Source organism: Pituophis catenifer, unplaced genomic scaffold (genome assembly GCF_029215685.1).
Source record: "Pituophis catenifer annectens isolate HBS135680 unplaced genomic scaffold, rPitCat1.0.hap2 SCAF_6, whole genome shotgun sequence".
NCBI lineage: Eukaryota > Metazoa > Chordata > Lepidosauria > Squamata > Colubridae > Pituophis > Pituophis catenifer.
In genome coordinates this window covers 103211103-103228672 of record NW_027256886.1, presented here as the reverse complement: position 1 = coordinate 103228672, position 17570 = coordinate 103211103, and the positions used below count along the sequence as shown (strand labels likewise).

The 17570-nt window shown below is 47.5% G+C and overlaps 1 protein-coding gene across 1 annotated transcript; it reads left to right on the top strand.

Moving 5' to 3' along the window:
• Positions 1-860: 860 nt before the first annotated feature.
• On the top strand, positions 861-15365 carry LOC139318749 (vomeronasal type-2 receptor 26-like). Its single transcript, XM_070946327.1, has 4 exons — positions 861-1592; positions 11971-12183; positions 13070-13196; positions 14455-15365. The coding sequence occupies exons 1-4, from the start codon at positions 861-863 to the stop codon at positions 15363-15365; spliced, it is 1983 nt and encodes a 660-aa protein (XP_070802428.1).
• Positions 15366-17570: the final 2205 nt, after the last annotated feature.

Sequence of the window (17570 nt, the reverse complement as noted above, 5' to 3'; positions counted from 1 at the left end):
AATGCCTGTTATAATTAAAGAGAAATATATTTAAACCTCTAACTCTTATTATCATTATTGAGTCTGATCCTGAAAATATTGCAACACAACTGACAAATCTTATTAGGCTTTGAGGTCTGCCTGTTTCTTGTATAACTGGAGAAAGAAGTTAAAAAATTTCCTCCGGAAAGAATCTGGGATACAGAAGCAAAAAAAGATGCAGCAATCCTCGAAAATTATAATAGGCCCTTTATTGGAATAGAATACTCCAGTTGGCATTTGCACGTGTTAATCTAATTGTGATCAATTGTAGGGGTGATATGATTTACATTTTTATTGTTTTTTTAATTTGCTTATTATTTTCCATTATTATGATACAATCTTGCTAATATTCTGTCTTTAATATTTTAAACTGTGGTATACGTAGCCATGCCTCTGCCCAGCAACATGGAAGTGTTGCTTATTGGCTATGAAGTGACAGCTCGGCTGGCGGGAGAAATGAGCGCCTGTGATTTGACAGCTGCTGTATAAATAGCAGCCTTGAGAGGAATTGTTGCCTGGTTCATTCTTTCCTATTGTAATGGGTGTTTGCTGTTGTTATGGCCTGAGGCCTTGCCTAATAAAGGACATTGTTATTTAACACCTCTCGCCTCTTCTCACCTCACTTCAAACAAAGCATAAACAATGTCTGATTAACAAACTATCCTAATACATTCATGAGAACCAGGTTGGATTTATTAAAATCATTAGATTTATCTAATGTCAGATTTATCTATCTGACCCCAAATGTAACACAACATTCTTCATTTCTTTTTCAGATCAGTTATACAATTGCTTCAGAGGCTCTGGGTGATAAAAGTCAATTCCCCCTTTTCCACTGGATGAATCCCAAAGAAGGAATCCAGTACCCAGCAATTGTCCAGCTGCTCCTCCATTTCAGATGGACCCTGATTGGCCTCTTTGCTTCAGACACAGAGAAGGGAGAGAATTTCATGAGGATTTTTCCTCCTATGCTTGTCAGGAGTGGAATTTGTGTGGTTATATCACAAGTGTTCTCAACAACTGGATACACAACAGCCCTCAGGGATTCCCTCTCTAAGTGGAGACAAGTCAACGTCTTTGTTCACTTTGTGGAACTTGATTCCATTTGGGAGAGAATTCTTCCTTTCCATTTAACATTTATGCGTCTGCCAGGACCCATTGAAGGGAAAGTCTGGATCCTCTCAAATTTTGCAGGGTATCCAATGAAAAAACACAGACTTCTCAAATACATCCATAGTATTTGGAACTTTGCTTATCTGCAAAAAAAAAGGGCAAAGGATTCTGCCTTTGAACCCCATTTCTTTGTGGAAGGAAAGTTTCAAGATTATTATTTTCTCTGTTCTCTTTCAAAGAATGTCTTTTCTGTCAAAGGCCGCAAAAGATGCACCCAGAAAGCCCCACTGGAGATCCAATGGAAAAGGAACAGAGGAAGAATCACAAATGACTATCAATATTACAGTATCATGAAGACTCTGACCCAGGCCTTGAATGCCGCTTATTCTTCCAGATCGAGGAGGAGAAGGAAGGAGGGAGAAAAGACTTTGGGGTCTCCAAGGCTGCAGCCATGGCAGGTATGGGGGTCCCGATATGGATCCATCAATCTTAAATCCTTTGGAGGAGGAATCCAGAGGAGAAGGAGGGGAACCAACTCAAGAGATCTTCCAATTCAATTACTCAGGGAATAATGGTTCCAAAGAGTAGATACCATGGCATTTTAATATTACACACTGCTCATTTGAAAATGCTATATTCTTTTTTAAATGAATTCCTGTATTTGTGGGTTTGTGATGAGTATGGTGGAATTACCTCTTTGTTCATCCCCACTGCAGGTGGGTCTGTGTGCAGCTCAACCGGCAGCTAAACCCCCCTCTTCTCCTCCAGTGAAAGGGAGCCTGGGGTGGATCTGGGTGTTTCATTGGGAGAAAAGGGCACGGAGAAACTGAGGAAATGCAGAGAGTGAGAATCAAAGATAAATAGGAGATAGGCAGCATTGACTAACAGCCAACAAAGAAGCAGCTGGAACCTCCCCAGCGATGCTCCGTGTGAGGGACGGAGGCCTCCGGATGACCATGTGTCTCGGTCAAACCGGCTGCTTCCGTCTCCTCCAAAGGCTGAGAGAAAAGGGAGTCTGGCTTCAGACCATACAGTTAGGCTTATCTGCCGCTGGCCACTAGGTGGGGCTACAGCAACAACTGCACAATAGATACATGTTGTAGCATGACAACCTTTATAAATTTAGAGGAGACCCTGAGACCATCTAGCCCAACCCCTCCTCTTTGCAGGAATCCCAGTTAAAGTTTCTCTAACTAATGGCTGCTCAGTCTCTGCAGATAATCCATGAAGAGGAGACTGAACTTCTCTGCTTCACTGGCTCAGCTCTAAAACAGCAAATTCTCCTCCAAGCGTGGTGCCTGCAAGGGGACCTGGTCCTTGAGTTGGGGTCTCCCCAAACCAGAATGTTCACTTCCTGATATTCTTCTGGCTGTATTTGTCTTCTTTACATGAACATCTCCCTGCTGACTCAGATTCTGTTTCCAGTTACCGTATTTTTCAGAGTATAAAATGCACCTTTCCCCCCCAAGTGAAAATCTAGGTGGGTCTTATACACCAAATATAGCCCTGCCCACCCACTGGCCCCCACCCTTTGCCCTCTGCCTCCTTGCAAGCAAACAGCAAGAAAAAACAGCTCTTTTCAGCTTCAGCACAGCCTAATTAGCACGAGTTGATTGGATCTGCCTCCCAATTCTCAGCTCATTTGCTCTCAGCTGTTTTGGGTAGGGCTCTGCTGGGTACTGCAAAGAGGTAAATTGCTGGAGCAGACTTTTTTCCCCCTTGTGCTAATCAAGCTATGCTGAAAATGAAAATGAAAGTAAAGCAGGCTGTTTGCTGTTTGCTGCAATGAGGCAAAATTGCTCAGAGGCAGAGGGAGATTCCTTTTTCTTCTTTTCCTCACCAAAAAAGGTAGGTGCATCTTATACTCTGTTGCGTCTTATATTCCAAAAAATACGGTAACTATAATTTTGAGATCATTTTCACAAACATACATTTGAAGTTTGGTGTCCCTCATCTTTCTTCCAGTCCATCATTCATGTTCTTATATGAGACTCTGTTAGTCAAGTCCTAGTTGCTAAAAATCAGTGATTTTTCTACTGCTTTTTACATATACACCCTTTTGTGCGTGCTAATGATAAATATTGTTTCTGGAAACTTGATATTCTTCTCATTAAATTTTATTTTATTCAAAAAGGTAAAATACAAACTTCAAAAAATGAAACTATTACAAAGTCAAAACAAAATTAAATGAAACATTTTTTAAAAATATTGTGCATTAAAAACAGATAAAACCACATACGCATATATTGTTCCCCAGTTGAATGCTGACAGATGTACATTTCTCCCCCTTGCAAAATAGGCCCACAATTATAAACTTCTACTGATATATTTGCAACCACTTGACTTGTCATCTGTCTGCTGTATATAAAAAGTGTAGTTAACAGGCAATAAAAAAAAATTAAATTTCAAAACTTCAGAACTGTTATCTGCTATTATATTTAACTCTCAGACAATTTGCAGGGGCTTCTTATCTACCACAGACCACCACAATCATTATCTCTGATCCATCATGAATCTGTTCATGATTCAATATCTTTGATTCTTAATAATAATTCATTTCCTTAAAACTTTAATTAGGATCTTTCCCAGCAACTGCCTTCCATTCCCCAAAGTCACAGGACCTCCTGTAAATTGAAACACGATAACTCTTAAGATTTGTTTTCCAGTTAAATATGACAAGTCCATTCCCTCAATCTCCCTCAGTTTTCTTGAGAGAATCCATTTCTTCAGTCATCCGTTCTGCCCACTTTGAGTCTTGAGGGTCCATGGCCTCTCCAGCCATCTCCAAGCAGCCTCCCTTCAAACCAGACTCCTCCATTCGGGATGCCAGCAGCAAATTAAGTTCCAGTCCATCCATCCAATCCATCAGATTCAACAATTGTTGCTTGCTTCTGATTATCGTCTTTAAGTTGATTTAAAACCATTGTTATTTTATCAAACTTTTTAAATGATGTTTCAAATAAGGCTTGTAAGTAGAAAAACTTTATAGTCTTTAATTTAAATGACATCAAATTAGCTTACTCTAGGATCTACATCTTAGATCAAATCTTGCGTGAAGGGGATTTATCAACTTGACCGTATTAATGATAACATAGAAAAATTGATGTCCAATAGCAAAAAGTTATCCCTAACCTTCAATCCCTGGCCCATAAATTAAAGTATATAAAGCAGTGGTGAAATCTAAAATTTGTTACTACCGGTTCTGTGGGTGTGGCTTGGTGGGGAGTGGGTAATGTGACTGGGTGGGCGTTGCTGATTTTTTTTTTTTACTTTTATTTTTTCTACAACCTCTTCGGTGTAAAAAAAAATGCTTTCAAAGGGCTCTGACGATCCCAGCTGAGTTGCCTGATCGGCAGAGGCTTTTTAAAAAAACCTCTGCCGTTCAGGCAACTCATCTTGGATCGTCAGAGGCATTTAAAAGAAAAAAAGTTTTTTTTCTTTTAAAAGCCTTTGAAGATCCCAGCAGAGCCATGCGATCATCAGAGGCTTTGTTTTTTTACTTTTAAAAGCATTTTTTGGCCGAAGAGGTTGTAAAAAAAATGCTTTTAAAAGTAAAAAAAAAGTCTGATGATTGTGCGGCTCAGTTAGGCATGGGGGGGGCAGGGATTTTTGCTACCGGTTCTCTGAATCACCCGCCTCCATCGCTACCGGATTGGGCGATCCAGTCCAAACTGGGAGCATTTCACCTCTGATATAAAGGTTACCCTTATGCTCTTATATGGAGCAGAAGTTTGGGATTTATACTCAACCACAGTTCTAGAACAAACACAGTCCCAGCACCTGAGCTGTATTGTGGGTGTAGATCTAAGGACATCTGCTGCAGCAGTTAGAGCTGAATTGGGAATGTATACAATTCATCCACTATCCAAAATCAAAGCATATAATCACTGGCACAAAGTCAATGAAATGGAGACTGATAGACTCCCCAAATTATGCTTACTAGAGCAGATAAACTCACAATCACAAACCTCTTGGATCACTAAACTGATTAATTGTGGAAGTAGCTCTGGCCTTCCTGTCTCTTGCATAACAGGAGAACAATTCAAAAAAACAGCTGCCCAAAGAATTAAGGATATAGAAGCTCAAAATGACATGGCTATTCTTAGTAAGGAGGGTAAGTTGAAATGGCTGAGCAAATACAAACCTACTTTTCAACTAGACAACTATTTAAAGTTACAACTGCCAAAACATCTTAGGGAGAGATTTACGTGAGCGAGATTCAAACAGCTGGACACAATGGTCAGATATGGGAGGTTCCACTCTAGACCTTATAATGGACGTCTCTGCATTTGCAGAGTGGCAGAGGCAGAAGACCTGGCTCACATCCTATTTGATTGCTGCCCGCAGAAGAGGGTGAGAAGCAGGTACCTTGGTCACAGCTTCCACAGCGACAGCGTGGAAGTTGAGATAATCAGCTGAGAGACTGCAGCTGCTGTCGGCGCAATTGGGCAGCCAGGAGAACGCTGGGAGAGACGGCGCTTGGGATGCGCCGAGGAGGCCGTGGCTGAATGGGGGGGGTTGCCCCAGGCTTTTGCAGTGTTGCTGGGCGCCCCCCGAGGCGGACGAGGTTGCTACGGCGGCTATTACATCTTTGCGTCGCTGCGGAGGCCGCTGGACTCGCTAGATTTCCGCTAGACTCCGTCCCAAGTGCCCCTGGCTTTCTTCTCGCCCTTGGACCGTGCCATACCATCAATGCTGTGTATGGCCCTCTGGTGGTCGGAGGAGTTGGGGCCACCGGACAGTGGGTCAACATGGCAGATGGGGGTTTCCCCAAGTCTCCTCCCACCGCCCCTCCCCAGGTTTTACTTTGGGGATGCGGTTGGTGGGGGTGTGAAAGGCTGGTCTTTGTCATTTGCTCCATCTGGACATGTCTTTGACATGGAACTGTCTGTCCTGCCTTTGGGTGTTCCGCTCTGTCCCCCCTCCAGGAGGTACCAGGGATGATGTACCAGACTGATGGATCCTGCCTGCTGGCAACAGGACTGGGGTTTAGTTCTCCCAACATGACCGGTGTGAGAGAGCATCTCATGTGGTCCTTGACTTGTCGGATTCCCCCATTGCAGTGAGAGGGCAATGGGGAGGGCTTTTGTTCCATCGCTTGTTACGCCTCTCCCTGGACTTGGTCATCAGCCGATGAAGTTTCCTCTTTTGAGGCTCCCGGACTATGTCAGCCTATTTATCATCATTACAGTCCCCCAGATGTATTCTAGGACTGAACTTCTTGGTCTGCGAGATTCCCCCCTCTCGCAGATTTGGCCCTCTACGCTATCGAGGGCCCACCTCGATGAAGGGTCTTGGAACCCTGAGAGGTGGCATGCAGCGAGGAGGAGGTTGTGGGGTGTTTTAGTCAAATTTTCATTTTGTATTTTAAAAGGGTCAGGGAGGGGGGAGGGGTTTTTAAGGGGACCCGGGAAGGGGGGAGGGGGTTGTAGAGATGGGCCGGGGGGGTCCATATAGCTACTGTGCGGGGTGGTGGGTTGGTTGGGCGCAGCGGAGGAGACGAGAAGGGTAACCTAACCGGGGCTCCAGGTGGCGAAAAAAAGGGCAATTCCATCAATGTGATAAGTGGGAGGGTCAGGTATGGCGGACGCAGGGGGCCACATCAAGTGTCGGGGGTGCGCATGCGCTGTCTCCGAGCGATTGCACACTCCGGCCCCCAATACGCAACTCGTGTCCTGGTTTGCGCAGAGTTTCAGGCCCAGGGTCTGCGGCTGATGTTGTGTAATGCCAGGTCGGTGGTTAATAAAGCCCCCCTCATTTGTGATCTTATTTCGGAGGGGGGTGCGGACCTGGCAGGTATTACGGAGACCTGGTTGGGCCAAGAGGGGGGGTCCCCCTCGTCGAAATGTGCCCGCCAGGTTTCCGTGCATTTCATCAGCCAAGGGCCCAGGGGAGGGGTGGGGGAGTGGCGGTGATTATTAGGGAAAGTCTTTGTCCGAGGGAGACCACTGTTCCTCAGGTAGCCGGATGTGAGTCCCTTTGTGTGAAGTGGGGCCGTGGGGTGCAGATGGGTTTGCTGGCCACGTACCTGGCTCCCTGCCACGTGGCAGCGACCCTGCCCGAGCTACTTGACGTCATTGCCGGGGTGGCAGTTGATACCCCCAGACTTATTGTCATGGGCGATTTCAACCTTCCATCTGCGGGTGAGGCATCAGAGGTGGCTCGGGAGTTCATGGCTTCCATGACGGCCATGGACCTGACCCAAGTAGTTCAAGGCCCCACTCACATAGGGGGACACACTCTGGACTTGATTTTTTTCTCTGGTCAGTGGTTGAATGATCTTGGTAGAGGGGATCTAGACATTAAACCCTTGTCATGGACAGATCATTCGCTCCTTCACTTGGACTTTCCTACCGCTTTCCCCCACCGCAGGGAGACGGAACCGACCAGATGGTTCCGTCCCAGGCACCTGATGGACCCCGAAAGGTTCCTGACGGAGCTTGGGCCGTTTCCTGAGACTCTGACACATGACTCGACTGAAGAGCTGGTGGCCGCCTGGGAAAGGGCGGCCGCTGGAGCTTTGGACCACGTCGGGCCTTTGCGGCCTCTGACCCGATGCCGATCTCAATTGGCTCCTTGGTTCTCTGAGGAGCTGAGAGAGATGAAGCGTCGGAAAAGACGCCTAGAGAGCATTTGGAGGACTAGTCAATCCGATTCTGACCGGACACAAGTGAGGTCTTATATCAAGACCTACCTAGTGGCGATATAAGCAGCAAAATCTAATCATTTTTCCGCTCTTATCGCATCTGCAGAGAACCGCCCAGCCGCCCTGTTTACGGTGACCCACTCCCTTCTTCGGGGGGGAGTGCGGGAAGATCCCTTGCAGGGTCGTGCTGAGGATTTTGTGCAATTCCTGCACGATAAAGTCGCTCGGATTTGGGAAGGCTTGGACTCCGACTGGGTGAGTCCGGGGGAGGAGACGAGGGTAGGTCTTGAGAATATTATCTGGGAGGAGTTTGATCCTGTAGCTCCCGAGGATGTGGACAGGGTTCTGGGTAGGATTAGTGCCGCCACATGTTTATTGGACCCGTGTCCCTCCTGGTTGGTACTGGCCTCCCGGGAGGTTACACGAGGCTGGCTCCAGGGGATTATAACTGCTTCTTTGAGCGAGGGTGCCTTTCCTGCCGCCTTGAAAGAGGCGGTAGTGAGGCCCCTCCTCAAGAAGCCTTCCCTGGATCCGGCTGAATTAGCCAACTATCGTCCGGTCTCCAACCTTCGTTTTGTGGCGAAGGTTGTTGTGAGCGTGGTGGCACGACAGCTTCCCCGACACCTGGATGAAGCTATCTATCTGGACCCGTGCCAGTCGGGCTTCAGGCAGGGGCACAGCACAGAAACGGCATTGGTCGCGTTGGTGGATGATCTCTGGAGGGCTCGGGACAGGGGTTGCTCCTCTGTCCTAGTCCTATTAGATCTCTCAGCGGCTTTTGATACCATCGACCATGGTATCATGCTGCGGCGGTTGAGGGGGTTAGGAATAGGGGGCACCGTTCTGCGGTGGTTCTCCTCCTTCCTCTCCGACTGCTCGCAGTTTGTGTTGGCAGGGGGACAGAGATCAACCTCGAGGCATCTCGCATGGGGAGTGCCTCAAGGGTCGGTCCTCTCGCCCCTCCTGTTCAACATTTATGTGAAGCCGCTGGGTGAGATCATCCGTGGTTTTGGTCTGAGATCAACCCCAGACCACCCCAACGATGCCCTTGATGTGATGTCTCGCTGCCTGGAGGCCGTGCGGGTCTGGATGGGGAGGAACAGGCTCAGACTCAACCCTTCCAAGACCGAGTGGTTGTGGCTTCCGCGTCCCGATATAGTCAGCAGGTGCCATCGCTGACTATTGGGGGTGAATCTTTGCCCCCCACAGAGAGGGCTCGCAATCTGGGTGTCCTCCTGGATGCACGGCTGTCTTTAGAAGAACATATGATGGCCGTGGCCAGGGGGGCCTTTTATCAGGTTCGCCTGATTCACCAGTTGCAGCCCTTTCTGGATCGGGACGCCCTGCGCACAGTCACTCACGCCCTTGTTACCTCCCGGTTGGACTATTGCAATGCTCTCTACATGGGGCTCCCCTTGAAGAGCACTCGGAGGCTCCAACTGGTCCAGAATGCGGCCACGTGGGTGGTTATGGGTGCAACCCGTTGCGCCCACGTGACACCCCTCCTGCGTGAGCTGCACTGGCTCCCAGTGGTCTTCTGGGTGCGATTCAAGGTGTTGGTCACCACCTTTAAAGCGCTCCATGGCATAGGACCCGGGTACCTTCGAGACCGTCTTCTGCCACCAATAGCCTCCCACAGGCCAGTTCGCTCCCACAGAGAGGGTCTCCTCAGGGTGCCATCGGCCAAGTCATGTCGGCTGGTGACACCCAGGGGGAGGGCCTTCTCTGTGGGAGCCCCAGCCCTGTGGAATGAACTGCCCCCGGAAATTCGTAAGATTTCTGACCTCCGGGTATTTCGCTGCGCACTCAAGACCCTATTGTTCCGCCAGGCTGGGTTAGCAACATAATTTTTAATTGGATGTTTTAAATTTTTGGGGTTTTTAAATTAAGCCAAATTTATTTAATACTTTTAAATTATTTTAAATTGATGTTTATTCTGTTTTTAAATAGGCTGTACACCGCCCTGAGTCCTTCGGGAGAAGGGCGGTATAGAAATAACATTATTATTATTATTATTATTATTATTATTATTATTATTATTATTATTATTATTATTATTGGTCCATATACCAAACGAAGGACCCATTGGGAATCCCATATCAAAACGACTCACCTTATCTGCAGCCAGAATTTGAAAACAACATTTAATACAGCTCAGTACTTGAGCAAAATGGCTCGGTTGAGATCGGCATTTGTGGGACTGATTGGGGTAGACTGAAGGGGTGATATTGAAATATAATTTTATCATATTTTATTTATTCATATATTATTGTATTCTATTCCAATCTCATTTTGAATTGTATTTTATTCAAATTCCATTTTAAATTGTTTTTATCGGAGTTTAGTAATAATTTGTGTTTGGAACTCTGCACTTTGATTTGGCCCATGGACTAATCAATCAAGTAAACAAAGATAATCTTCAGGTGTTGTACGAAAAAATTAAAAAGATGAAAAATTATTTGAGTATCATTTTGAAGACAGTTTTTATCCACTTAGTTATCATACCATCCGCCCCTCAGTTTTCTAATCACATCACACAATTGTTTGTGAGTCCGTTACTGAAATCCAGTGATATCACCAGTCTTCCCATAATCTATTTAGGAAGTGCAATGATGTGTGAGAATGACTTTTGGGATGAGGAGAAGAGAGGCTGCCTAGGGAAGGATCAGAGAAGAGGGGAAAATCCAGGGGTGAAATTCACTCACCTTCCCTACCGGTTCGCAAATGTGTGCGCACTACCACAGAGCCCTCATCAGAGCCTCCCCCAGACTCGAGGACTGGCCCATGTCCCTCCCCAACCTCCTCACTGTCCGAATCTGCTGCCAGCTCCACTGGCCACTGGTGGGCCACAACAGCTATACGGATTCTTCCTTCGACTTCTGTCAATCCTGTCTCCAGGCGCAGAAGTGCATTTGAGACACAATGTGGCACCTGGAGAATTGATCTGGTGAATTTGGACTGAACTACTTCTAATGATGTAAAACATGAAGCTGATGGTCTGAGCAACGTCCCATCGCTGTGCTAGCGACTTGGGCACAAAAAGCTTAAGAGCAGCAGGGACATAGTAGCCTCCCTTTGTGCGGAAACAATGAAGAATGGTGCTGGCTGATCTTTGGCCCAGGGCAGCTGCATGTTTCTTGAACCCTTGGCCTGAATGGCCACCCCCAGGGATTTGAAGGTGCTTCCCTGCTCTATTTTGTGGCCATTTAGATACCATGAATCAAGTTTTGGCCTATTTGATCTTTGTTTTCTCATCATTTATGCCCAGTTGATTGTAATTACAGTGCTGGAGAAGGGCTCGCAAGGCTCTTTTCAGGCCTTCTGGTGTCCTGGAGAGGATCACAGGGGCATCTGCATAGAGCAGGAGGGCGATGCTTCGGTCACCTAATTTTTTTGGGGGGGATGATTTGGTTTGTTTAGCCATTTGACCATGCCAGTTGTGTAAAAGTTGAAAAGCAGGGGGGACAAAATGCCCCCGTTTAACCCCCTTTTGAGTTTTAACTGACTTCGAGAGGGACCCCTGCATATCACACCTCACCTTGAGGGATGTTTTAGTATGTAGGGCAGGTAATAGATGAAGAAGCCTGTGGTCAATTGAGGCAGCTTCCAGCTTCTCCCATAGCTTAGTCCTGGTAGCTGTTTCAAAGGCTGCCTTGAGATCTATAAAGCAGGCGTAGAATGATGCAGGTCGATTTGATATGTATTTTTCAATCAGTTGATGAAGAACTAAGCACTGATCGGTAGTGCCTCTCCCCTCTCTAAACCCAGCTCCCTCTTCAGCGATCAAATTCTCCAGAGCCAGCCACTCTCCATCTGGAGATGTTTTCCATCAGGATGACCAGGGAGAAGATTAGCCTGACAACTTTCTTCTTGATCAACCCATGCTTTCTGGGAATCAACCTCTTGTTTTCAAAGAGTTTATGAATCATCTTTTTCCCCCCTCTGTTCATTTTATTTGTCATCTGCTGTAGAAGGTTCCCTCTAATTTACCAATTGTGTCAAATATATTTTCTCTATGCTTTGTCAGTATATGATTAACAAGTTTTTCTCAAACTTTCTCATTCACTTATGAAGATAATGGCAGTATTTGTATCCTATTTAACCATATTTGGAGATTAGACAATTGTGGAAGAAAGATTCAATGTGGGATAAGATAATGTTTTTCAAATTCCTGGATGTTCCCATTCTAGTTTCATCCCTTTCTGGAGAAGAATGAATTTTGGAATATTTCTGATAAAAAACTGTACTTGGACCAAAATGGAGAGATAACAGCAGGTCTGGGCATCAGAATCTTCTTGGTTCTCCCCAAGGGGGATGTCAGGATAGAGATTCTGGCGTATTCTCTAAGACAGAGACTTACTATCATCCAAGATGCTCTTTCACGGCTAAAGTTGCTCAATAAGGTGAGAGAAATGTTGCTGTCTTTTCTCTGTTTTCCAAAGCTTGTGGTCCCATTTCAAGTGGGCAAAGCAGGGGTGAAATGCTACCGGTTCACTCTGGTTTAGGCAAACCGGTAGTGATAAAAACTTTTAAAAGGTTAAAAAAAAGGTTCCAATGATCGCGCAGTACAGCTGTGATCATCGGAATCTTTTTTTTTTTACTTTTTAAAGCATTTTTTTTACTATTATTTACTATTCGCCTGAACCGGTAGTAAAAAAAAATGCTTTAAAAAAGAAAAAAAAAGTTGGCCAAGCCCACCCAGTCACATGACCCCACTAAGCCACGCCCCCCAGCCACACCCACAGAACCAGTCACAACAATTTTTACACTTCACCACTGGGGCAAAGCCTGGAGTCTCCGGGGTGGTTGGCCTCCCATGCCAGGTGGTGTCATCTCATGGAAGCTCTTCAAGAGACGGGACCTAAGTGGAGTGGCTTTGCCACGTTTTATGGAAACCTTTCAAGATCTTACTGGTCAGAGGTTTCTTTCCTCATCAGTTTTACTCTACATTAAAAAATCTAATGGAATAAAAGCTTCCTAAAATTTATACAGTAAATTTTCTTCTCAGTTTTAATAAGAGTATATCATCATACATAAATCTTTTTTCAATTCCATCCCTCTAGACTACATTAAATAGAAAAGTCCTTTATTGCAGTGTTAAATGCCAGAAGCAAAAGGGAGGAACTAAAGGAAGAATCTGCCAGTTGTTTTACCTCCTGCATCTGTTTAGGAGTAGTCAGAGGTTTCATATTTACCTCAGTGAAGACCAGTGGCTACTTGTCTCCCTCCATTTCTCATGGACGGGGAGTCCTAACATCTTTTCTTTGGCATTCCTTTTCTTCTGCTCAGTCTCTGCCTCAGTCCAAATGTGTGGAAAGTTGTCATCCTGGATTTGTCAAGAGGGCTCGAGAAGGAGAGCCAGTTTGCTGCTATGACTGCGTTCCTTGTCCGGAGGGGACCTTCTCCACTCAGGAAGGTGGGTCACACTGAGGAAAATGGGAGGCTTTGTGGAACTGGATCCATCCAGAACCTTTTCATGAAAGTGCAAGTTAAAAGACAGATGGAAGCTCACCTGGGTTTTTTATTTTTAACCTGCACAATTTCTTATATAAATGGAATTAAATCAAAAAGACTTGGAAGGAGGGGCTGGGAAGAGATGGGAGGAGGGGGTGGCAGACTGGGCAAGCTTTACTAACAGCAGAGGAAATATCTCTTCTGCTTTTTAGTTTGGATATGTGCTGCTAAGTTTACCTTTCTAGGAACATCTGAGTAAGGGGTGAAATGAAACATTTTTCCCTACCGGTTCTGCGGGCGTGGCTTGGTGGGCATGGCAGTGGAAGGATATTGCAAAATCTCCATTCCCAACCCACTCTGGGACCAGCCAAAGGTGGTATTTGCCGGTCCTTCAAACTACTCAAAACTTCCGCTACCGGTTCTCCAGAAACTGCTGGATTTCACCCCTGATCTTAGTTCTTTGAAACTTGATCAATTGTTTCAGGTCCACCTTCTGAAAGACCTTGCAATCCACTGTATATTGGATCCTGCCCTTGAGGATCACTGAGAAGGTGTTACTGGACCATAATGTGGTGCTGTGGATAGTTATGGGGGGAACTCATTACACAAATATTCTGCCAGTCATGTAGATCAATCAATCAATCAATCAATCAATCAATCAGAATAGAATAGAGCTGGAAGGGACCTTGGAGGTCTTCTAGTCCAGCCCCCTGTTCAAGCAGGAGAACCTAGACTATTTAAGACAAGTGACTGTCCAGTCTCTTCTTAAAAACCTTCAGTGTTGAAGAACCCAAAACTCTGGAGGCCAGCTCTTTCCACTGGTTAATTGCTCTCACTGTTAGGAAGTTTCTCCTTAATTCCAATCCAGATGTTACAAGATACTGTAGGTAACCTCCAAGTCCAGGATATGAACTGCCATGTGGCAGGACCCAGGATATTTGCCTAAAACCATTATATGATTCATTATTAACCTCTAACAATATAGGTTCCTATGAACATTCTACACATTACACTGGAAATAATTAACACGGTAGAATTTCGCTCAATTTAATATATCTGGCTACATTTTTTAAAAAAATCCTTCTTATACTCTTTTTAATGAAATCTTTAATAAATACTTCTTGGAAAATGCTGATGGTATCAACTATTATCCAAAGAAGGCATTTCTTGTAAGATAAAAGGACAGAATATTAATGAAAGTTGCTTTTTTGTTTTCTCAGATACAAAAAAATGCACCAAGTGTGCAGATGATAAATATCCAAATGAGCCCAGAGTCCAATGTATCCCCAAAGTTATAACCTTCCTGTCTTATGAAGAACTTCTGGGCATCATCCTGGTCTCTTTTGCCCTACTCTTCTTCCTAACAACAGGCCTTGTTTTAATCATCTTCATTAAATACCGAGAAACTCCCCTTGTCAAAGCCAACAACCGGGACCTCTCCTACATCCTCCTGGTCTCCCTCCTGCTTTGCTTCTTGTCTCCTCTTCTCTTCATTGGTCAACCAAGGAAAGCCACCTGCCTTCTCCGACAAACGGTTTTCAGCCTCATCTTCTCAGTTGCCGTTTCTTCTCTCTTGGCCAAAACCATCATGGTGGTTCTGGCTTTCCTGGCCACAAAACCAGGAAACCGAGTGAAGAGATGGTTGGGAAAGAGCTTGGCCAACTCCATCATCCTTTGTTGTTCTGCTCTCCAAATTATCATCTGCTCCATCTGGCTGGGAGTTTCTGCCCCCTTCCCTGACTCTGACCTCCACTTCCAGCCTGGAGAGATCATCCTGCAATGCAACGAAGGGGCCATTGTCATGTTCTACGTCACCCTCAGCTACATGGGCTTCCTGGCTGCCATCTGCTTCACGGTGGCTTTCCTGGCCAGGAACCTGCCTGGGGCCTTCAACGAAGCCAAGCTGATCACCTTCAGCATGCTGGTCTTCTGCAGTGTCTGGGTGACTTTTGTGCCCACCTACCTGAGCACCAAAGGGAAATCCATGGTGGCTGTGCAGGTCTTCTCCATCCTGGCCTCCAGTGCTGGGCTGCTGGGCTGCATCTTCATCCCCAAGTGCTACATTATCCTTCTGAGGCCAGACGTCAACACAAAGGAACAGCTCACAGCCAGAATCAATGTGAAAACATGAGATGTAATCTATTAGAATATTTAAAGAATGGTAAAAATTCCTTTTATTTGAAAGAAGGCAGTAATTATCCCCACTTAAATAGTATGTTTTGAAATGGGAAATGGTTGAATGACTGGAATTATTGCATTATTCATCCCAATAAATCTAGCTAAAGAGAAATCTGTGAAAGTCATTCAGAGGAATTTAATATTTTGCAGCTTCCAAGAACATCTTATAATTTGTGCAAAATTATTGGGCTCCTGGGGGGGCCAAAACAGGAGGGGGTTGGGAGGGGGCTCCGGCTGAGAGGATGAGGGCCCAGAAAGTGAAAGCGATGAAAGAAAGAGAAGTAGGAAGGAGAGAAAAAGGAGGGGGGAGGAGCAGACCCCCTTTCTTAACAGGCTTCCAGAGGTCCGCCAAGCAAGGCTGCGGGGAGGGGGGGAATTGGGGCCTTTCCAAGGCGTGGGGCTCCCTCTGGAGCGCAACTGAAGCCAAAGTGGCCCAGAAAAGCCGTGATGTCAGCCGAGTAGCTCTGCCTGGTCTTCCCCCAAGGGGGTGGGGCCCTTCTTGCGGGGGCTGCAGAAACGCCCCTCCCTCCTTTCTTGCCCCCACGGCTGTGCTCCCTTGGCTGCCCTCTGCGGGTCCCTCCGGAGCGAGAGTCGGTCTTCCGCGTCCCCTTCGGCTCTCCTGGGCCCCCATCTTCCCCCGCGGGGAGTCCAGGCCGTCTCTGCCACTCAAGGCGTTTCCATCCGATTCTTCTGCGCTGCGCTAAAGGCGGTCAGTTCCGACTCGGCAGTCGCTCCTGGGCGCTTCCTACCCAGGCAGAGCCAGACCTCCCGGGAAGCCATGGCGCCCTGCCTGGAGCTTGGGGGGGCTGCTCACTCTCCCTGCACGGAGGCTGCCTGAGGCGGCCTAGTGGTCGAAGCAGCAGCCTAGGAACGGAGAGATTCTGGGTTCGAATCCCACCAGCTGGGGGGCTCTGGGCCAATCTCTGATCCCAGAGGTTAACCGTCTGCCTTTGCCCCCCTGTGATCAAGACACAACCCTCCCCACTAATGGACTAGCAAGAGTAATGGGTGAATCCCGCCGTCTTCCCTTCTCTGGATCTGGAGCTTCCCAATTCCCTCTGAGAGGGGAAGAAGAAGGGCGGGAGGCGCCACCCAGGCGGGGCTTCCTTTGCCACAATGCAGGTGAGGAGCCACACCAGCAACACACACACACACACACACACACACACTTCACATCCTTGCCCCGTGCTGCCCAACCCCCCCCCCAGCTGCTCTTGGGAGAGGAGCCGCAGAAGGCAGCCTCCACCTGAGTCGCGCCTTCGACCTCCCACCCCACGCTCTGCCGCCAGTCAACTACACACACACACCCCGACCAGCAACACGCGAACCCCGCCGGCTTTGCAATCCTGGCCCTGCACTGCCAAAAGCCCCGGGCCCTCTTTTTTTTTTTTTGCCTTAATTTATATGCCGCCCTTCTCCGGAGACTCAGGGCGGCTTACAATGCGTTAAGCAATAGCCTTCATTCTTTTGTATATTTTATACAAAGTCAGCTTATTGCCCCCACAAACTGGGTCCTCATTTCACCTACCTTCGCCCGCAGGCGCCCCTTCGACCTCCGCGCTCCTCCCCCAATCAATTGCCCCTCCCCCTCCCCCCAGTAGGAAAAGGCGCTTCCTTTTAAGAGTCTCATCAAACTGCCGGCAGCGCCTCAAGGAAGATCCCGAAAGACTGGAGGGAGAGGCGGGGCTGCTGTGGGAAAGGGGGGGGGCAGCCGCTGGATCTCCCCGGATGCCAACATTGGAAGGAGAAGAGCCGGAGGCCTGGGGAGCCGGGCAGGGCCCCTCAGAGAGAGGGGGGGGCGGGCTCCCCCGTCCTGTGCCCGGCCTTCCAAGCGACGGGGAGCTGCTTCCTCTCCCTCCGGACCCTCGCAGCCTCCGGGCACCGGAGGATCGTCTGAATGGCCTTCCTTGACCCACCAGGCCTCCTGGGGATGGAGGGCTGTGCGGGGGGGGGGGCGAAGGAGGGGTTGGGGGTCTCCCTGCTCCTCTTTGCTCCCTCCCTGAGACCCTAAACCCGAGGCCACGTGATCCTGCGCGGCAGCCTCCCCTCCTCAATTCGCTCACCCGATGGCCCCAACCGCCGCTGGCACCAAGGAGGAGCCGCGGGGTCCCTGGTCAGCCAGGAGCTCCCCAAGGGACCGGAGGCGGGGAAGGTCTGG